Here is a 22,683-nt window from a genome sequence, read left to right as displayed (position 1 = left end):
GGCAACTCATTCCAAGTCTTCTGTCAATGGCTGCTCATTAATCCATCAATCGCAATTATGTAAAAAGAAGGGGCATCATAATCTCTAGTTTTCCTATCCTGTGTGTGAAAGAGCTTATCCTCTGTTTCCCCCTTCCGGGATTGAACTGGACTTCCTCTTTCAGGGATTACTGCGTGTGGGGTGTTCTGTTTAATATTCAAAAGCTATGGGAACGACCAGCACCAAGATGAATCAAAATAAAGTAGTGTATAGGTGATGCAAAGTTTTTATATTAAAGTCTGTAGACTCCGAGTTCCACAGTTTTGAGAATCTGGGACATAAATGAGTTGGAGTAGAGTATGTGTGGAACAGTACATTTGGAGCTGAGTAGGAAGAATAGAATCTGATTGTATTATTGGAGCATAATTGTGCTGGCAAAAATTCCTGCTTCTAAATTCCTTTTCAGAACTTGTAGAACCATTACTGACTTAATAATCTTGGCGTAATCATTTTTGGCTGGATGTGTAGTCAGGTGTATAAAGGCACCACTGTTTTATCTGCCACTAATCGAGATCACTTCAATTTAGTATCCATGGCATTCAAACATTTTTATGCCAAAAATGTGAAATACTCCCAATATAGAGAAGAGAATAGCTTATAACATTTTAAAACAATGAAAGAACCTTAATTTCACTACATAAGCTGTTCTACTCCAAAAGGGGAAGAGTTGGTTTTTGTTATACCTATTAAATGGTGCAAAGGCTGTGGCTACCTTTTCCTTCATGTTATTCCAGCACCTGTTTTGAACTAAGATTTCGAAGAGTGCTGAAATTTCCACTGCTCTATCCTGAATTAAAATAATCTTTGCCCGTAAGCACGGGTCTGCTTCCACTCATTCTTGGTATCCAATGGAAAATAGGTTTACTGAAGAAATCCAAGAGGAATTTGTATCATACTGACACCTATTACCTGGTCACTCTTGGTATTGTGACAGGAAAAAAACCTCAGGATATGTTCATTGCCTATTTGATTATAACCGTGCTGATGTCAGTGGAACCAATCTTTGTTTCTTGACAGACGGATAGAGCACATGCGTATAACTATTGTAATAACTATATATAAATCACAATAAGTGAATGAATAGTGGTTTTTATTTGTTTGATCTAATTCCTGTTATGTCTGTAATGCACTTATGAATGACTCCACGAGGCAATGTGTTGTACTCAAACTGTAGTGACCTTGGTCCTTTATTTGTGACTCCAGAGTGAGGTACAAGCATGGTGGGCAGCCTTTTATACTGGGCCCTGCTGCACACCTATGCAGGTGACCCTCTGGGTCTCCCACCACAGTGCCCTCTTGTGGACAGCCTCTGCCACAGGGGCAGGAAACCCCGGTCTCCACCAGTTGCACCCTCCAGTAGTGTCAGCATAGTATATACACAGTGTAAACCTTATTGATAGTACATCAGGTAACAAGTCTCCATCTTCTGCAACTATATAGTGACTACAGAGAGAGTATATCTATAGTCTGCATATATATAACATCACTTTCCCCCAAGTCCTTTGTACCGATTACCTTTGCATTATGTGCTCTGGCTTAGCTCTCCCCAGACTTAAGTGCCAATAGCCCTTGCACCTTGTCTGTGCTTTGGCTTGGCTCTTTTCCCTGTTAACTCCCAAATCCTTTTGCCACAACATTGGGTAGTGGTTACCAGTTTGGATGGTTCGATGATGCAGTGGAGGTTCCAGTGGGTTCTGGGTGTGATCCATGTGTGCGTCCATGGCTACATACATCCATTTCCCCCCGCCCCCCCCCCCCCCCCCCCGCCCACTGTGAGATCATGCAGCAGGCCTGTTACATTAACATATAGAATCAGACACAGTGCAATTACAAAGAAAGGAAGTTACAGTTTGTATCGTGACACCTTGGTTCAGTGACTCACATTCGTTATGTTTTGCGGTCGTGCACCAGGATTGGGTAGATTGCATTCATGGCTCAGTCATGGTAAGTACTGAGGTAGCAGTACAGGTATGCGAGGACGCAGGTTCCAGAGCAACCGGACAGGGTCCTAGTCGTTTGATAGCGGTGCTGCGCCCCCTGCTAGCGGGGTGGGCTTGGTTCGTTTACCTAGCCAGGACTCAGGGTTGTTGCCGTTGCCTAGTAGTGGGCAGAGCCACAGATGTATGTGGCCTCCCTGTCCTCCTTTGAGGGCTGCAGAATCTTCTGCCTGCTCTCTCTAACAGTGTTGGGAACCTGACTGTTCCAGGTCCTGTTTGGGGAACTCGTTGGTTCTGATCTTTCGTTCCCGGACATTGCCGAGGTAGCGACTGGGTCTGGGGGCTGTGCCAGATCATGGGCAACGGCGGCCGACTGCACGTATTGGCGCTGTTTTCGTTTCCAGGTCCGTGGCAAATAGTGCCATCGGGTGCCTGCAGCATGGGATAGACCTGGGGCAGGGTATCGGATCAGTGCCTTCACCCTCCTGAGGTTGCTGGCCTATAACGTGTGGGGACACCTGGGACAGGGCATCAGGATCAGCGTCTTTACCCTCCTGAATTCCCTCAGTTGCACCCTCTAGTGGTGCCAGCATAGTATTATCACAGTGTAAACCTTATTGACAGTACATCAGGTATCAAGTCTCAGTGTCTCAGGCATACAGTGACTACACAGAGAGTATATCTATAGTCTGCATATATAACAATCCCCATCTATATTATTAAAGTCAAGTTTGTATTTCTACAAGAAAAAGTGTAAAGAAGCTTGGGCTCCACCTCAGTTTAACAGCAAAGTCTGTGATACTGAGAGTCACTTGTAGAAGACAACGCCAGCCCTCTGAATATATTTTGGTTTGTTACAATTTCACAAGTTGTTAACACTTAAATAAGAACTTCATTTATCTGCACATACCAACTTTGGGATCAGTTCGTAACTGCAGAATAACAGAGCTCCTAATTAGAACAGTTTCGGGCATGAGTAAATTGAGCCAGTTGAAAACTTTATTTGCTCCTAAGCCAAATTGACTACATGTAAGTAAAGATAATTGCTTATGTATACAGAGAGTGCTTGTCATAGGTTTACTATTTGACAAATAACATATGATTTTTGTGACAGTGTTATTTTGATATCTGCACTTTACGTGTTAACTTTGAATGAAGAAAGAAGTCTTATTAAAGATCTCAATGACAGGTAAATACTTTAAGATGCTCCCTGCATATATCTACAAATTTCTACTCTACAATACCACAAGCTCTTGTGATGCACCGTACTGCTGTTTCTAATGGAATAAAAGTTTGTGATATATTTGCTTTGAAAAAAATCAATTAATGAAAGATTTCCTACAAATATTAAATCAGTAGTTTTGTTTACTGCTGCAGCTATATTTCAGAATCATTTACAACAAAAGGATATACTACCTTTACTCCACATACAACATTGTCAGGTAAATTGTTTAATTTGATGTTTTTTTGTAGAAAAAAGTCTTTATCCAAAAATACTTTATTGTAACTTAAACAGGTTTTACCCTTTCAATTCTGTAGCAGAGAATACACGTTCAGTTTATACAACTGCAAACATTGAAATCCCCTCGCCTGAAGTAAGCTTCTGTAATATCTTGCCTTGTGTCACTGTGCACTGTTGTGTGCCTCAATCACAAAGAAAAGGCATTTCTAATCACCGCAAAAAGAAGAGAATTACCAAAGGTCATCCTGTTATGCAAAACCTTTCAAAGCCAGGTAAGATTTTTGACTCCATAATGCTCTTAAAAGAAACCAGCGTTTTATATTGCAAAAATACATGTGCTATTTTCTCTGCCCAATACGGTGATAACTAATGGCAGGTAGGTGCTTGTGTTTTCATTGCACAGTTAGTTTTAAAAACCTGTCAAATGATGAATTTCAAAGTGCACTAAAATATTACCTATTTGTTTAAGAATTACTGTAATGGACCACATCAGTCTCATATCCTGGGCCCTGGGATGTTGAAAGAGGGCAACACATACCTTGTGCTAACATTCTATAATGCATTGAGTGATGAAGATTGTATTAACTGCGAAGACCAAAACTTGAGCAGTTTATTATCCTCCAGAAATGTTACATATCACTACAATGATTTAATAAGTTAGATATCTGACACACCAATATAATTTCTCCTGGATTTTTTCTGTTATCTTAGTAAACACCAGGGATAAATGTGTAATACATCTGATCTGGTTTCACCTCCAGTAGAAAAGCATTGAAATGCTTTATACCGGAAGTGATTTAGGAGTACATAGGGAAAATATAGACCATAATTTCAAACAGCAAAGGTTTATGCAAAGACAAAGTTTTATTATTGGTAAACTAAGAAAAGGATATGAATAATGTACAGTCTTTTAAATTATTCATTACTGTTACTAACCAAAAAACTCTTCTCTATAATGAATTTTTAATATTAGGGAACTTGAAAACAAAAGCATATCGGAAACAAATAAAGCTGTGTATTGTACCATTTGTTTAGAAAACCTCAAATGTGTTTTAATCTAGGTGCATAATCTGCATTTCAACTTTTACAATTAGATTTTAGTTTGTAGACTAACGGGATTGCTTTTCAAAAGAGTCGGTGCAGACTCGATGGGTCGAATGGCCTCCTTCTGTGCTGTAGTATTCGATAAGTGAGATTTGGTTCTTAAGAAAGAAAAGACTTGCATTTATAATAGTGACTTTCACAACCAGCCAATGAAGCACTTTTTGAAGTGTAGTCACTGTTGTAATGTAGAAAACACGGCAGCCAATATGTGCACAGCAAGCTCCCAGAAACAGCAGTGTGATAATGATCAGATAATCTGTTTTAGATGTTGATTGAGGGATAAATATTGGCTAGGACACCAAGGATAACTCCCCTGCTCTTCCTTGGAAAAAGTGCCATAGAATCTTTTACGTCTACTTGAAAGAGCAGACGGGGCCTTGGTTTAACATCTCATCCGAAAGACAGCACCTCCAACAGTGCAGCACTCCCTCAGTACTGCACTGGAGTGTTAGCCTAGATTCTTGTGCTCAAGGCTCTGGAGTCAGACTTGAATCCACAACCTTCTGACTCATAGGTGAGAGTGCTACCCACTGAGCCACAGCTGACACTTAAATGCAGTTTTCCGCCTCCCATTGACAATGCTGAAAGAGGAGAGCATAATAAGATGGACCAGTGTCAGCATGCGATATTTTCTTGTCTTCCCAAGTTTTGAATGAAATAAATGAGATATATGGAAGCTATTTCTATTTATCAGTTTCCAACTTCCCACCACTCCAACCTCCTCTCCCCAAAAGCTGTCCATTCTAGCTGAAAGTGAAGAATAGACCTGTTTCATTGCAAAGTCAAGATTATTGGGCTCGTCTTGAAAAAATCAAATGTGGGCATATTCTCTGCATTTTCATGTAATTTATCAAATACAATACTTTCATTTAAGAGAGAATGGTGTACTATGTGGAAACATTCTTCTGCTCAATGATCTACTTATATTTGAATGACTGACCACACACTTATTAGATTTTTAAGACTTTTTCAACTATTGGTGGTCATAGATCTTACAAGCCACTGAAACTGGCCATTGATGTATACACAGCTTTTTATCTCTTCATGAGGTCCTACTTATTACATTTAATCCCAAAAGTGCCTTTAATACATGGATTTCATTAAATCACAAAGATGCTTGTAATGTGAATTTCACTAATACATTTGAGAAGTAACAAGATACTGAATTTTCATTTCAGAACTGACAACAAGACAAGTAACAAAGATGAAGGGAGATTGTAAGTGAAAATTTTAGTTTTGTTTTGTCTGCTGCAACAACAACCCAATAAATATTGATTATTTCATCATCGTCATAGACAGTCCCTCGAAATCGAGGAAGACTTGTTTCCACTCTAAGAGTGAGTTCTTGGGTGACTGAACAGTCCAATACGGGAATTACAGTCTCTGTCACAGGTGGGACAGACAGTCATTGAAGGAAATGGTGGGTGGGACTGGTTTGCCGCACGCTCTTTCCGCTGCCTGCGCTAGCGTTCTGCATGCTCTCGGCGATGAGACTCGAGGTGCTCAGTGCCTTCCCAGATGCACTTCCTCCACTTAGGGCGGTCTTTGGCCAGGGACTCCCAGGTGTCGGTGGGGATGTTGCATTTTATCAAGGAGGCTTTTAGGGTGTCCTTGAAACATTTCCTTCACCCACCTTGGGCTCGTTTGCTGTGTAGGAGTTCTGAGTAGAGCGCTTGCTTTGGGAGTCTTGTGTCAGGCATGCGAACAATGTGGCCTGCCCAATGGAGCTGGTCGAGTGTGGTCAGTGCTTCAATGCTGGGGATGTTGGCCAGATCGAGGACACTAACGTTGGTGCGTCTGTCCTCCCGGGGGATTCGCAGGGTCTTGTGGAGACAGCGTCGGTGGTATTTCCCCAACAAAAAAGTCAATGCCAGGGCACTCAAAGACCCAGCTAAGAGAGCCCTATACAGCCAGTGCCTCACTGCTAACCTGGCGACCCTTGATGACCCCGAGACGCAGAATGCCCACAGCACTTGGTCTGCCCTCCAGGCCACCATAACCAATGCCTGCGAAGACATGCTTGGTCACTCAACCAGGAAACACCTGGACTGGTTTGCTGAGAATGACCAGGAGATCCAAGAGCTAATAAATCACAAGCGCAGGGCATTTCTGAACCTAAAACAACAACCCAACTCAGGAGCAGCAAAGCAGCATTACAGATGGCTTAAGGCCAAGGTCCAACAAAAAACCTGCTTACCTAAAGAATAGATGCTGGGTGGATAAAGCACAGGAGATCCAGCAGCTGGCCGACAGCCACCATGTGCAAGGATTCTTCACCGCAGTCAACGCCACCTATGGCCCAAGGCCCCAACCCACTGTTGGCCAAGAACGAGGAGACACTCATCAAGGACACCGAGGCAGTTAGGACCCACTGGAAGGAGCACTTCGAAGATCTCCTTAACCGAGACTCTGCCACTGATTCGAGTGTCCTTGACTCCATCCCGCAACATGCTACCCGCCACCATCTCAGCAATGATTATTTAAATGAATGATATAGGTTCTGTGTAATATTGTAATAAAATATAACCGGTATTAACTATCAAATATTTTAGTTAATTTTTTCCTAAACAAGAGTGATGCATTTCTGAATAGATGAATGCTAGGATTTCCCCCGAAAACTCAGATTTGATAATTAGCATACAATGAAAATTGGGTGGGAAATTACATGCAGTGTCACAATTTCTAAATGCTAGCCGGTAAACCAACTACTTTTTTTTTTAAATAGTAAAAACCCCAACGATCCTTTACTGGATTATTGTTTTTTTCCCCACCCGCCAAATTAACGATCTACAAGCAAAGACTAGTCAGAAAAAGCAAAGTATTTATTTAAGTAATTATTCATCTAAACTCTCATTTGTAGCTTTTACTGTAGAATAACTTCAGGGGATAGGAAAGATAATTTCAAAACATTTTGCGTAAAAATATTAAATTAGAGTGAGTACATAGAAATTATTCCATAAACAATTTAAAATAATTGCTATTGGGTTCAATATATAAATAGGCCTGGTAGAATCAGAGTCCTTGAGTGATGTGTGTGACATGCATGATGTGTAGCTGCCTGGACTCGCGTACCATCGGGGGTGAAAAGGTGTATGAAGTGTGTACGCCTCAAGCAGAAAGATACGCAGCTCCATAAACAACTGGACACACTCCACAACATTAGGGAGGGAGAACATTTTCTGGAGCAGATGTTCCAGGGGGTGGTCCCTCCACAGGAGAAGTAAAGTTGCTACGGGAGACAGGTAAGGGTAGAAAGGGGATCATTTGTGGAGATGGATTTATCTAATTGGTACACCAGTTTAGGGACCAGTGATGTGGGCCACAGAGCAGAGTAGCCTTGAGTCACGACAAGGCACTGAGGAGCAACTGGTTATCCATGGAGAAAACAGTACATGTAGTAAGAATGGGAAAGTGGTGATTATGGGGAATTTTATAGACAGGGGGCTAGATGGCTTCTTTTGTAGATGTGATTCAGAGTCCTGAATGTAATGTTGCTTCCTGGGTGCCAAGGTTCAGGACTTCATGGAGCGAATGCAAAAGATTTTGAAATAGAAGACCATGTAGCTAGAGGTTGTAGTTCATATGGGAACCATTGACATAGATAGGAGTAGGTTCTGCCAAGGGATTTCAAGGAGTTGCATTCTAGATTGAAGAGCAGAATCTCCTGAGTCGTCATCTCTGGATTACCCCCAGTACCATATGCTGGATCAGATAGGGAGACAAAGATTAGGATGGGATGTGGACGTCGCTGGCAAAGTCAGTATTTATTAACCATCCCTAATTGCCCTCGAAAAGGTGTTGGTGAGCCGCCTTTTTGAACCGCTGCAGTCCGTGTGGTGAAGGTAATCCCACAGTGCTATTGTTGGAGCTGCACTCATCCAGGCAAGTGGAGAGTATTTCATCGCACTCCTGACGTACCTTGTAGATGGTGGAAAGGCTTTGGGGAGTTAGGAGGTGAGATACTCGCCACAGGATACCCAGCCTCGGACCTGCTCTTGTAGCCACAGTATTTATGCGGCTGGTTCAGTTAAGTTTCTGATCAATGGTGACCCCCAGGATGTTGATGGTGGGGGATTTAGCGATGGTAATGCCACTGAATGTTAAGGGGCAGTGGTTAGACTCTCGCTTGTTGGAAATGATCATTACCTGGCACTTGTGTGGCGCAAAGATTACTTGCCACTTATCAGCCCAAGCCCGAATGTCGTCCCGGTCTTGCTGCATGCAGGCATGGACTGCTTCATTATCTGAGCAGTTGCGAATGGCACTGAGCACTGAGCACTGTGCAGTCATAAGTGAACATCCCCACTTTTGACTTTGATAGCGTGAAGGTCATTGATGAAGCAGCTGAAGATGGTTGGGCCGAGGAAACTGCCCTGAGGAACTCATGCAGCGATGTCCTGGGGCTGGGATGATTGACCTCCAACAACCACAATCTCTGAAATGGCCTAGCAAGCCACTCAGTTGTAACAAACCGCTACAATAAATAATAATAAAAAAACTGGACAGACCACCCAGCATCGACCTTGGCACTGGCTACATACACAACAGCACATGAACATCTGGGGACTTGTGCCAAAATTGGGAGAGCTGTCCCACAGACTAGTCAAGCAGCAGCAGCCTGACACAGTCATACTCACAGAATCATATCTTTCAGCCAGTATCCCAGATTCCTCCATCACCATCCCTGGGTATGTTCTGTCCCACCGGCAGGACAGAACCACCAGAAGTGGTACAAAGTTGGAAGGGAATGGCCCTGGAAGTCCTCAACATTGACTCCAGACCCCATGAACTCTCATGGCTTCAGGTCAAGCATGGGCAAGGAAACCTCCTGCTGATTATCACCTACCGTCCTCCCTCAGCTGATGAATCAGTACTCCTCCATGTTAAACACCACTTGGAACAAGCACTGAGTGTACTCTGGATGGGGGACTTCAATGTCCATCACCAAGAGTGGCTCAGTAGCATCACTACTGACTGAGCTGGCCGAGTCCTGAAAGACATAGCTGCGAGACTGGGCCTGCAGCAGGGGGTGAGAAAACCAACACGAGGGAAAAACCTACTTGACCTCGTCCTCACCAATCTACCTGTCACAAATGCATCTGTCCATGACAGCATTGGTAGCAGTGACACCGCACAGTCACAGACACTAAGGACGTCCTCCATCGTGTTATGCGGCACTCACATCGTGCTAAATGGGATAGATTCAGAACAGATCTAACAGCTCAAAACTGGGCATCCAGGAGGCGTTGTGGGCCATTAGCAGCAGCAGAATTAACATAAGAACATAAGAATTAGGAACAGGAGTAGGCCATCTCGCCCCTCGAGCCTGCTCCACCATTCAACAAGATCATGGCTGATCTGGCCGTGGACTCAGCTCCACTTACCCGCCCGCTCCCCATAACCCTTAATTCCCTTATTGGTTAAAAATCTATCTGTGACTTGAATACATTCAATGAGCTAGCCTCAACTGCTTCCTTGGGCAGAGAATTCCACAGATTCACATCCCTCTGGGAGAAGAAATTCCTTCTCAACTCAGTTTTAAATTGGCTCCCCCGTATTTTGAGTTTGTGCCCCCTAGTTCTAGTCTCCCCGACCAGTGGAAACAACCTCTCTGCCTCTATCTTGTCTATCCCTTTCATTATTTTAAATGCTTCTATAAGATCACCCCTCATCCTTCTGAACTCCAACAAATAAAGACCCAGTCTACTCAATCTATCATCATAAGGTAACCCCCTCATCTTCGGAATCAGCCTAGTGAATCGTCTCTGTACCCCCTCCAAAGCTAGTATATCCTACCTTAAGTAAGGTGACCAAAACTGCATGCAGTACTCCAGATGTGCCCTCACCAATACCCTGTACAGTTGCAGCAGGACCTCCCTGCTTTTGTACTCCATCCCGCTCGCAATGAAGGCCAACATTCCATTCGCCTTCCTGATTACCTGCTGCACCTGCAAACTAACTTTTTGGGAAGTCATGGCTAGCTCAGTCGGTAGAGTATGAGATTCTTAATCTCAGGGTTGTGAGTTCAAGCCCCACGTTGGCCGAATTATTCAAAAAGAGTTTCATGCAAAAGGACCCCCAGATCCCTCTGTACTGCAGCATGTTGTAATTTTTCCCCATTCAAATAATATTCCCTTTTACTGTTTTTTTTTTTTCCCCCAAGGTGGATGACCTCACATTTTCCGACATTGTATTCCATTTGCCAAACCTTAGCCCATTCGCTTAACCTATCTAAATCTCTTTGCAACCTCTCTGTGTCCTCTGCACAACCCGCTTTCCCACTAATCTTTGTGTCATCTGCAAATTTTGTTACACTACACACCGTCCCCTCTTCCAGGTCATCTATGTATATTGTAAACAGTTGTGGTCCCAGCACCGATCCCTGTGGCACACCACTAACCACCGATTTCCAACCCGAAAAGGACCCATTTATCCTGACTCTCTGCTTTCTGTTAGCCAGCCAATTCTCTATCCATGCTAATACATTTCCTCTGACTCGGCAAATTATCGAATGCCTTTTGGAAATCTAAATACATCAATCGGTACACCTTTATCCATCATGCTCGTTATATCCTCAAAGAATTCCAGTAAATTAGTTAAACATGATTTCCCCTTCATGAATCCATGTTTCGTCTGCTTGATTGCACTATTCCTATCTAGATGTCACGCTATTTCTTCCTTAATGATAGCTTCAAGCATTTTCCCCACTACAGATGTTAAACTAACTGGCCTATAGTTACCTGCCTTTTGTCTGCCCCCTTTTTTAAACAGAGGCATTACATTAGCTGCTTTCCAATCTGCTGGTACCTCCCCAGTGTCCAGAGAATTTTGGTAAATTATAACGAATGCATCTGCTATAACTTCCGCCATCTCTTTTAATACCCTGGGATGCATTTCATCAGGACCAGGGGACTTGTCTACCTTGAGTCCCATTAGCCTGTCCAGCACTACCCCCCTAGTGATAGTGATTGTCTCAAGGTCCTCCCTTCACACATTCCCGTGACCAGCAATTTCTGGCATGGTTTTTGTGTCTTCCACTGTGAAGACCGAAGCAAAATAATTGTTTAAGGTCTCAGCCATTTCCACATTTCCCATTATTAAATCCCCCTTCTCATCTTCTAAGGGACCAACATTTACTTTAGTCACTCTCTTTTCCGTTTTATATATCTGTAAAAGCTTTTACTATCCGTTTTTATGTTTTGCGCAAGTTTACCTTCGTAATCTATCTTTCCTTTCTTTATTGCTTTCTTAGTCATTCTTCACTGTCGTTTAAAATTTTCCCAATCTTCTAGTTTCCCACTAACCTTGGCCACCTTATTCGCATTGGTTTTTAATTTGATACTCTCCTTTATTTCCTTGGTTATCCACGGCTATTTATCCTTTCTCTTACTGCCCTTTTTCACTGGAATATATTTTTGTTGAGCACTATGAAAGAGCTCCTTAAAAGTCCTCCACTGTTCCTCAATTGTGCCACCGTTTAGTCTGTGTTTCCAGTCTACTTTAGCCAACTCTGCCCTCATCCCACTCTAGTCCTCTTTGTTTAAGCATAGTACGCTCGTTTGAGACACTACTTCCTCACCCTCAATCTGTATTACAAATTCAACCATACTGTGATCACTCATTCCGAGAGGATCTTTTACTACACTCATTACACAGGACCAGATCTAAGATAGCTTGCTCTCTTGTAGGTTCTGTAACATACTGTTCTAAGAAACAATCCCGTATGCATTCTATGAATTCCTCCTCAAGGCTACCCCGTGCGATTTGATTTGACCAATCGATATGTAGGTTAAAATCCCCCATGATTACTGCCGTTCCTTTTTCACATGCCTCCATTATTCCCTTAATTATTGTCTGCCCCACCGTGAAGTTATTATTTGGGGGTCTATAAACTACGCCCACCAGTGACTTTTTCCCCTTACTATCTTTAATCTCCACCCACAATGATTCAACATTTTGTTCATTAGAGCCAATATCGTCTTTCACAACTGCCCTGATATCATCCTTTCTTAACAGAGCTACCCCACCTCCTTTCCCTTCTTGTCTATCTTTCCGAATTGTCAGATACCCCTGTATGTTTAATTCCCAGTCTTGGCCACCCTGCAACCACGTTTCTGTAATGGCCACTTGTAATGATTTGTGCCGTCAACTCATTTACTTTATTTCGAATGCTGTGTGCGTTTAGGTAGAGTGTTTTAATACTAGTTTTTAAACCATGATTTTTAGTTTTGACCCCTCCTGCAACCCCTTTATATTCATACATATTGTCCCTTCCTATCACCTTGTGGTTTACACTTACCCCAGTGCTACTCTGCTCTGTTGCCTCCTGCCTTTTGCATTCTTTCTTGGGGTCCTGTTCATCTGCGCTCTCACCCACTCTAACTAGCTCAGAGCCCTCTCCTGGGTTCCGAATACTCCTCGCATTGAGGTACCGAGCTTTCATGCTTGCCTTTTTATTGCACTTTGACACTTTAGAATTTTGCTGCAAAGTGGCCCTTTTTGTTTTTTGCCTTGGGTTTCTCTGCCCTCCACTTTTACTCATCTCCTTTCTGTCTTTTGCTTCTATCTCCATTTTGTTTCCCTCTGTCTTCCTGCATTGGTTCCCATCCCCCTGCCATATTAGTTTAACTCCTCCCCAACAGCACTAGCAAACACTCCCCCTAGGATATTGGTTCCGGTCCTGCCCAGGTGCACACCGTCCGGTTTGTACCGGTTCCAATGCCCCAGGAATTTGAATCCCTCCCTGCTGCACCACTGCTCAAGCCGCCACGTATTCATCTGAGCTATCCTGCGATTCCTACTCTGACTAGCACGTGGCACTGGTAGCAATCCCGAGATTACTACTTTTGAGGTCCTACTTTTTAATTTAGCTCCTAGCTCCTTAAATTCGTCTCGTAGGACCTCATCCCTTTTTTTTTACCTATATCGTTGGTACCTATATGCATCACGACAACAGGCTGTTCACCCTCTCTTTTCAGAATGTCCTGCACCCGCTCCGAGACATCCTTGACCCTTGCACCAGGGAGGCAACATACCATCTTGGAGTCTCAGTTGCGGCCGCAGAAACGCCTATCTATTCCCCTTACAATTGAATCCCCTACCACTATAGCTCTCCCACTCTTTTTCCTGCCCTCCTGTGCAGCAGAGCCAGCCACAGTGCCATGAACTTGGCTGCTGATGCCCTCCCCGATGAGTCATCCCCCTCAACAGTACTCAAAGCAGTGTATCTGTTTTGCAGGGGGATGACCGCAGGGGACCCCTGCACTACCTTCCTTGCACTGCTCTTCCTGCTGGTCTTCCATTCCCTATCTGGCTGTGTACCCTTTACCTGCGGTAAGACCAACTCGCTACACGTGCTACTCACGTCATTCTCCGTATCGTGGATGCTCCAGAGTGAATCCACCCTCAGCTCCAATTCCGCAACGCGGACCGTCAGGAGCTGGAGGCGGATACACTTCCCGCACACGTCGTCAGGGACACCGGAAGTGTCCCTGAGTTCCCACATGGTACAGGAGGAGCATATCACGTGACTGAGCTCTCCTGCCATGACTTAACCCTTAGATACACTTAAATTGGCAACAACAATGCTAAAGGTTACTCACTGTTATAGAAGAGGAAAAAGAAAAACTACTCACCAATCACTTACCCCCTTGGCTGTGATGTCACCTTTCTATTTCTTTCTACTTCTTTTTTGCCTTCTCCCTGTAGCTGCACCAGCTGGGCCTTTATAGGCCTCTTGCCGACCCCGGACTCACGCTGCTCCCAACTCAGCGACGCACCTCCTGACCTCGCGGCCTTTATAGGCCTCTTGCCGACCCCGGACTCACGCTGCTCCCAACTCAGCGACGCACCTCCTGACCTCGCGGCCTTTATAGGCCTCTTGCCGACCCCGGACTCACGCTGCTCCCGACTCAGCGACGCACCTCCTGACCTCGCGGCCTTTTGTCGGCCTCTCGCCGACCCCGGACTCGCGTTGCTCCCGACTCAGCGACGCACCTCCTGACCTCGCGGCCTTTTGTCGGCCTCTCGCCGACCCTGGACTTGCGCTGCTCCTGACTCAGCGACGCACCTCCTGACCTCGCGGCCTTTTGTAGGCCTCTCGCCGACCCCAGACTCACGTTGCTCCCGATTCCACCGCAATCTTTAAACTCATGCATTTCCCTCACTCTACCATTACCATCAAGACAGGGGACCAATCCTGGTTCAACGAGGAATGTAGAAGGAATATACCAGGAGCAGCACCAGATGTACCTAAAAATGAGCTGCCAACCTGGGGAAGTTGTAACACAGGACCACATGCATGCTAAACAATAGAAGCAGCATACTGTAGATGGAGCTAAGCAATCCCACATTCAACAGATCAAATCAAAACTCTGCAGTTCTGCCACATCCAGTAATGAATGGTGGTGGACAATTAAACAACTCACAGGAGGAGAAGGCTCCATGAATATCTCCATCCTCAATGATGGCACGTGAATGCAAAAAACAAGGATGAAGCGTTTGCATCTTCAGCCCGAAGTGCCGTGTGGATGATCGATATTGGCCTCCTCCTGAGGTCCCCACCATCGCAGAAGCCAGTCTTCAGCCAATTTGATTCACTCCATATGCTATAAAGAAGTGGCTGACGCACTGGATACAGCAAAGGCTATGGGCCCAAACAACATTCTAGCTGTCGGCTGAAGAATTGTGCTCCAGAACTAGCCGTGCCTCTAGCCAAGCTGTTCCAGTGCAGCTACAACACTGGAATTTATCCAACAATGTGGAAAACTGCCCAGGTATGTCTTGTCCACAAAAAAACAGGACAGGACAAATCCAATCCAGCCAATAACCGCCCCATCAGTCTATTCTCAATCATCAGCAAAGTGGTGGAAGGCATCAGCAACAGTGCTATCAAGCAGCACTTACTCACCAATAACTTGCTCACCAATGCCCAGTTTGGGTTCCGCCAGGACCACTCGGCTCCAGTCCTCATTACAGCCTTGGTCCAAACATGGATAAAAGATCTGAATTCCAGAGGTGAGGCGAGAGTTACTGTCCTTGACATCAAAGCAGCATTTGACCGAGTGTAGCATCAAGGAATCCTAGTAAAACTGAAGTCAATGGGAATCAGGGGGCTAAACTTTCCACATTATTAAGAGTCAACCACATTTCTTTGGGTCTGGAGTCACATATAGGTCAGACCAGGTAAGGACGGCAGATTTCCTTCCCTGAAGAACATTAGTGAACCAGATGGGTATTTACGACAATCCGACAGTTTCATGGTCACCATTACTGATACTGGGGCTGGCGGGGAAATTGGGCTCCTGTGCGCCTGCTGTTAGTGCCTCCGGGAAGGCGACCCTGCTCTTCTTTGAAATAGTGCCACGGGATCTTTTATGTCCACCTGAGAGAGCAGACGGGGTCTCCATTTAATGTTTTATCCGAAAGACGGCACCTCCGACAGTTCAGCACTCCCTCAGTGCTGCACTGGATGGTCAGCCTAAATATTTGTGCTCAAGCCCCTGGAGTGGAACTTTGAACCCAGAACCTTCTGACCAAGAGTTGAGAGTGCTACCCACTGATCCACAGCTGACAATAATGATGCATTGTATCTTTTGTACCCAACCTAAATAGGCAGATGGGAGATGGAGCCTTGGTTTAGACAGCATCTCCAACTTTACAGTACTCACTCAGTATTATATTCAAGTGTGAGCCTAAATTATGTTTGAAATGGGCCTTGAATCCACAACCTTCTGACTCAGGCACGAGTGCTACAACTAAACTGACACCTTAATACTAAACAGAGAATACATCATGAGCAATCGTGATGCATAATAAATGGCCACAGATGAGGTTGAAACAATGATTCAGGAGTTATAAATTCAAGCCTGACAAGTGGGGGTATTTATTGTTCCCTGTATTACATGGTTAATGAAGATACATAGTTTACTGAAGAATTATAGTGGGTTTGATTTGAAACTAAAGATGATGGGGAAAGAAACTTCCTTTTCCCCACAAGTGGAGTAAAGTGCACAATAGAATAATCAGCTGAAGAATCTTTTCTCCCCCCCCCCCAAAAAAAAAATTGAAGCTGCTTTATGGTGTCAATCTGTCAATTTTTCGTTGTGATGTTGTACTGGTGCAAATATGATTTTTAGCTTTGCTGGTATTTACCCCATAAGAATGTAATAACATTTCTGATCTTTACAGAAATTCATGTGCGACTGAACTATTGTTATACATTTACATCTGTCAAATAGTGCTTGGGTAGTTTGGTGAAATGTTCTTGTGCCGAAATAGTTTGACTTGTGTGAGATCAAACAGGTTGGTTGGAATATTATTTTTGAATAAAATTTCACTGACTTTTTGATTTGTTTTTGATATTAACAGGGTTTGACACATCTGTTAGATCAATACAAGTTATGGAAAGCCAGCAACTTATTGACTACCATCACTGTGCTAAAGGAGTTCACTGTGGGTTAGTTACTTTAAAACATTACTGACAAAATGTTGAATGTAGTTTGACAATATCATCATTTGTGCTTTATATTGTTATACCATAAAGTCTTTCCTAATTCATAGTTTCAGGCTGGTAAACCGCAAAGCGATGCTTAATGGGGTTTAACTTTTGCATGGCTTTCTTCCTGACAGCTTTGAGTAACAAGATCGAGGTTGCAGGTCATTCATTATTAACTTCCTGTGATTGGAGTACGTGTTTTCCCCCTTCCAGCCCTCCTTTTTTCTGGTTTTATTCATATATTTCTTATCTTTCATTTTTCATTTATGTAGAAGGATTCTGGCTTTTCTCTTGTCACATACTGACTGATCTCCTGTATATTTCCAACATTCTCTTTTTGTTTTGGATTTCCAGCATTTTTTTGTTTTTATTTGCACTTATATGATAGATTGCTAGTTCAAGTGATAGGAACATTTTAACTCTTGTCCACTTAATTATGTTTAGTATGTTAATCCTTGGTCAGTCCATACCATAGATTGTGATTCTGGAGATGCTAGTGACACTTGCTAATCTGGCTGAGTGGTGAGTGAGGGGGACACCTTTGGGAGAAAATCGATGATTGAGACCCAAGTGTTTTTTTTAACTTAGACTGTGATCATAGAATCAAAGATCCGTACCAAGTTAATAGCCTTAAACAAGACGAGAGATTTGCATTTTGTTTCCTGCATAGATATACAAAATAGACTCTCACAAAAAACTGTTAATGCTTATTTATCAACTTAAAAAAAAAAGTCCTGCATAAAGATTTGATTGAGAATTGCACTGAAAATGAAAGTGGAAGCAGATAATCAAATTCATCAGTTTCTGCAGAGACTGTGGAATGAAACTGATTGGAGCTAATTAATGTAGCTTTTATCTTAGATTGATATCTTGGAAATCTTCAACATTACAAGTGTAACAAGTGTCAGCTGTGGCTCAGTGGGTAGCACAGGTGCCTCTGAGTAAGATGTTGTGGGTTCAAGTCCCACTCCAGGGGCTTGAGCACACAAATCTAGGCTGACACTCCTGTACAGTGCTGAGGGAGTGCTGCATTGTTGGAGGTGCCATCTTTCGGGTGAGATGTTAAACCGAGGCCCCGTCTGTTCTCTAAGGTGGACGTAAAAGATCCCATGGCACTATTTTGAAGAAGAGCAAGGGAGTTATCCCCCAGTGCCCTGGCCAATATTTATCCCTCAATCAACAAAACAGAAAAAAAACAGATTATCTGGTCATTATCACATTGCTGTTTGTGGGAGTTTACTGTGCGCAAATTCGCTACTGCGTTTTCCACATTACAACAGCAACAACATTACACTCCAAAGTAATTCATTGGCTGTAAAGCGCTTTGAGACTTCCGGTGGTGGTGAAAGGCGCTATATAAATGCAAGTCTTTCTTTTCTTTTTTATTACCTCAGAGCTCGGAAGGTGTATGGTATGCATAAGAACATAAGAAATAGGAGCAGGATTGGCCATACAGCCCCTCAAGCCCTCTCCGCCACTTAATACAATCATGGCTGATCCGATCATGGATTCAGGTCCACTTCCCTGCCCGCTCCCCATAACCCCTTATTCTCTTGTAGGTTAAGAAGCTGTCTATCTCCGTCTTAAATTTATTCAATGTCCCAGCTTCCACAGCTCTCTGAGGCAGTGAATTCCACAGATTTACAACCCTCTGAGAAAAGAAATTTTTCCTCATATCAGTTTTAAATGGACGGCCCCTTATGCTAAGATTATGCCCCCTAGTTCTAGTCTCCCCCATCAGTGGAAACATTCTCTCTGCATCCACCTTGTCAAGTCCCCTCATAATCTTGTACATTTCGATAAGATCACCTCTCAATCTTCTAAATTCCAATGAGTAGAGACCCAACCTACACAACCTTTCCTCATAAGTCAACCCCCACATCTCTCTAATCAACCTAGTGAACCTTCTCTGAACTGCCTCCAAAGCAAGTATATTCTTTCGTAAATATGGAAACCAAAACTGCACGCAGTATTCCAGGTGTTGCCTGTATAACTGTAGCAAGACTTCCCTGCTTTTATACTCCATCCCCTTTGCAATAAAGGCCAAGATTCCATTGGCCTTCCTGATCACTTGCTGTACCTGCATACTAACCTTTTGTGTTTCATGCACACGTACCCCCAGGTCCTACAGTACTGCAGCACTTTGCAATCTTTCTCCATTTAAATAATAACATGCTCTTTGATTTTTTTCTGCCAAAGTGCATGACCTCACACTTTCCAACATTATACTCCATCTGCCAAATTTTTGCCCAATCACTTAGCCTGTCTATGTCCTTTTACAGATTTTTTGTGTCCTCCTCACACATTGTTTTTCCTCCCATCTTTGTATCATCAGCAAACTTGGCTACGTTACACTCGGTCCCTTCTTCCAAGTCGTTAATATAGATTGCAAATAGTTGGGGTCCCAGCACTGATCCCTGCTAGTTACTGATTGCCAACCCGAGAATGAACCGTTTATCCTGACTCTCTGTTTTCTGTTAGTTAGCCAATCCTCTATCCATGCTAATATATTACCCCCAATCCCGTGAATTTTTATCTTGTGCAGTAACCTTTTATGTGGCACCTTGTCAAATGCCTTCTGGAAGTCCAAATACACCACACCCACTGGTTCCCCTTTATCCACCCTGTTCATTACATCCTCAAAGAATTCCAGCAAGTTTGTCAAACATGACTTCCCCTTCATAAATCCATGCTGACTCTGCCTGACCGAATTTTGCTTTTCCAAATGTCCTGCTACTGCTTCTTTAATAATAGACTCGAACATTTTCCCAACCACAGATGGTAGGCGAACTGATCTATAGTTTCCTGCTATTTGTCTGCCTCCTTTTTTAAATAGGGGCGTTACATGTGATTAGGTACTTCCTTTTTGAGATTTCATCATTAGGACAGAGGTCATGATTGCAAATTGCTCATGGTCTGAAGAAGAAACAAAGTTTTGCTAGTGACTCTGGAACTCGCTCCCCCGAAAGGCTGTAGCTGCTGGGTCAATTGAAATCTTCAAGATTGAGATCAATAGATCTTTGTTACCTAACGGTATCAAGGGATATCGATCGAAGGCTGCAGATCTGCCATGATCTAATTGAATAGCAGAATGGGGGACCGAATGGCTTACTCCTGTTCCTATGTTCCTTTCTCTCTACAGATCTTATGTTTATATGTGAACATGAAATAATCCTAAAAATATAAGGAATGTGTTTGCTGAAGCATGCTGGCCATAATTAGAGATCATAATTACAAAATGGCATTGTTATCTGACTTGTCCTTATCTCACTTTGCACCTGAACTGGACTATGAAGTCACATGGCACTAAAAGACTTCATCTCTCAGCTTGATGGACAAGAGTTAGTACCTGACTATGGAGTCCCTACCTTTTGTGATAAGTTCACTTAAACTTGTCGAAAATTTTTCTTTTTAAAGTACAACTTCCTGCTAAAACAATTTTACTCTGTTACTATATAAACAGAACAACCATTGTGGGTCCATAGAATACACAAAGTTTTGTAACTTTCTTTGTGCTTTGCATTATTGATGAGCGTACTTTGTTTTCAAATTAAAGTGTCTTGCGTTTCTCCATTTGTCGTTCAGGAATGGGAACTATAGCTACATAATTCCAATCAACAAATATACCCCTGTGAATATGAGAATTACTTTGGAAATGAAGTAAGTACAGATATAAAGTTTTATATTTTATTTGGTCCACTTCTCTGCATAAGCCAAACCCTAATAAGCGTGCAGGTACCGATACTAGTTAGCAATCGGATTGCCTGCAGTTGCCCGCAGATAAACATTAATTAATTCAAGCAACAGGCTTGAATTGTTTGATAAGAGGCTTCTTAAATTCTAAGGGACTAGATTTTATTGAAGGATATTCAAAAGTTATTTAATCACGTTGATTCATAACTTTCTGTTTTTGGATCCTAACTCGCATTCATCACACGGTGTCACACAACCTGCTTAACTCTGTGCAAATGAACTGCTGTTGTTTCATATTTGATCATTCATATTAATCAATTACAACACTGCCTTAGCACCATTACTCCAGGTTGAACTTCTCTTGCATGGCACCCTCGGAACCTGGTCTGTGCCGACCTAAAAGGATTTGCCGGATGATGGGAAAATAAATTGAAAAAATAATTTAAAAACTAGTATTGACGATTAGGCACGTTTTGTAGTTGAGAAGATAAAGTCGGCTGAAGTAATGCAGGCTCTTTGAATTAATGCTTAAAACAATGAAGATCGCTCATTTAAAACAAACTCTCAAGATCAGACATTGGACTTTACATCAGTTGGAAGGATTTCTACTCCGCTGTAAACACTGCCGATCTTTCTGGGCTGACCTGCAGCCCACGGAGACACTTCATTGATATTCCCCATAGGTGCATGCTGACCCCACTGCTCCCAGATTTGGTGTCTCCGCCCCAAATGAACCATTACATTAAAAACTTACCGCGTACTGCTGACAACGCTCCGACCCGACCGAGGAGGGAACAACGGAGGCAGCGGGGAGAAGAGGAGCAGCCAGCCCCAAAACACATTCCCATCGGGAATGATGCCGGACAAGGGAGGTCGCCGGTTAAAGGCGTACCGGATAAAAGAGGTTCATCTTGTAATAACACAGTCTGGGTTCCTTTCAGAAGGCAGTTTTTCAGTTAAAATGAATGAGGAATTAACCTGCCTATGGTGAAATTCTTATTTTCCAGCTGCCTATTGCCTTGCATGATCTGCAGATCAAAACTGGATTGTTTTGTGCATGGATAAAAGATCAGAAAATTGTAACTTAAGTACGTTGCAAGCAAATACTCTGGGTTGGTGAATGTGTGAAGCTGACTTGTTCATACTACAGCATCATTTAATTAGTAACAGGGAAGGGGAGTAGCCATTCCCAGACTACACGCCTCCTGTTCTACTGCCATTTAGTGGTCCTTGCCTCGACTTCATCTTTCCTTTTGCTGCCTAACAATTGGGGGAAAAGTAGAGAAAAATAATCTGCACGAGATATTTTTATTATTCTAAATTTATGTTGCTTTAAAGTCACAAATGGAACCCAAGCCTCAATTTTACCCCCCCCCCCCCCCCCGCCACCACGATGGGCAGGAGAGAGTTCGGCGGGGGGGAGGGGGGTGATTAAACATTTGGGATCAAGTAACCCAAGCCCATTCCTGTCCAATTAAAATTGTTACAAACCCAAATCAGGCCGTTGAGGAGTCACCCGTAAAAGGCAGGCAGGGGCCTATTTAACAATAACGTGTATTTATATAGTGCCTTTAACGTAGTGAAATGTCCCAAGGCGCTTCACAGGAGTATTGTGAGATAAACAATTCGACACCGAGCCACAGAAGTAGAAATTAGCGCAGGTGACCAGAATCCTGGTCAAAGAGGTGGGTTTTAAGGAGCGTCTTGAAGGAAGAAAGAGAGGTAGAGAGGCGGAGAGGTTTAGGCAGGGACCTCCAGAGCTTTGGGCCTAGGCAACAGAAGGCACGGCCACCAATGGTTGAGCGATTATAATCAGGGATGCTCAAGAGGGCAGAATTAGAGGAGTGCAGACATCTCGGGATGGGTTGTGGAGCTGGAGGAGATTACAGAGATAGGGAGGGGGCGAGGCCGTGGAGGGATTTGAAAATAAGGATGAGAATTTTGAAATTGAG

At 43.3% G+C, this 22,683-nt stretch overlaps 1 protein-coding gene across 1 annotated transcript in view; it reads left to right on the top strand.

The window, feature by feature from the left end:
- The window catches only part of LOC139281428 (myelin regulatory factor-like protein), a 103,769-nt gene that overhangs the window by 68,984 nt on the left and 12,102 nt on the right, over window positions 1–22,683 (top strand). Inside the window, exons 17-22 of the mRNA XM_070901589.1 lie at window positions 3,091–3,165; window positions 3,354–3,418; window positions 3,516–3,710; window positions 5,721–5,759; window positions 16,912–16,999; window positions 20,624–20,698. Of these exons, the coding sequence (XP_070757690.1) occupies window positions 3,091–3,165; window positions 3,354–3,418; window positions 3,516–3,710; window positions 5,721–5,759; window positions 16,912–16,999; window positions 20,624–20,698 (537 nt within the window). The remainder of the gene's footprint in view (window positions 1–3,090; window positions 3,166–3,353; window positions 3,419–3,515; window positions 3,711–5,720; window positions 5,760–16,911; window positions 17,000–20,623; window positions 20,699–22,683) is intronic.

This window comes from Pristiophorus japonicus, chromosome 15 (genome assembly GCF_044704955.1).
Source record: "Pristiophorus japonicus isolate sPriJap1 chromosome 15, sPriJap1.hap1, whole genome shotgun sequence".
Taxonomy (NCBI): domain Eukaryota; kingdom Metazoa; phylum Chordata; class Chondrichthyes; family Pristiophoridae; genus Pristiophorus; species Pristiophorus japonicus.
This window is presented reverse-complemented; position numbering and strand designations above follow the sequence as displayed.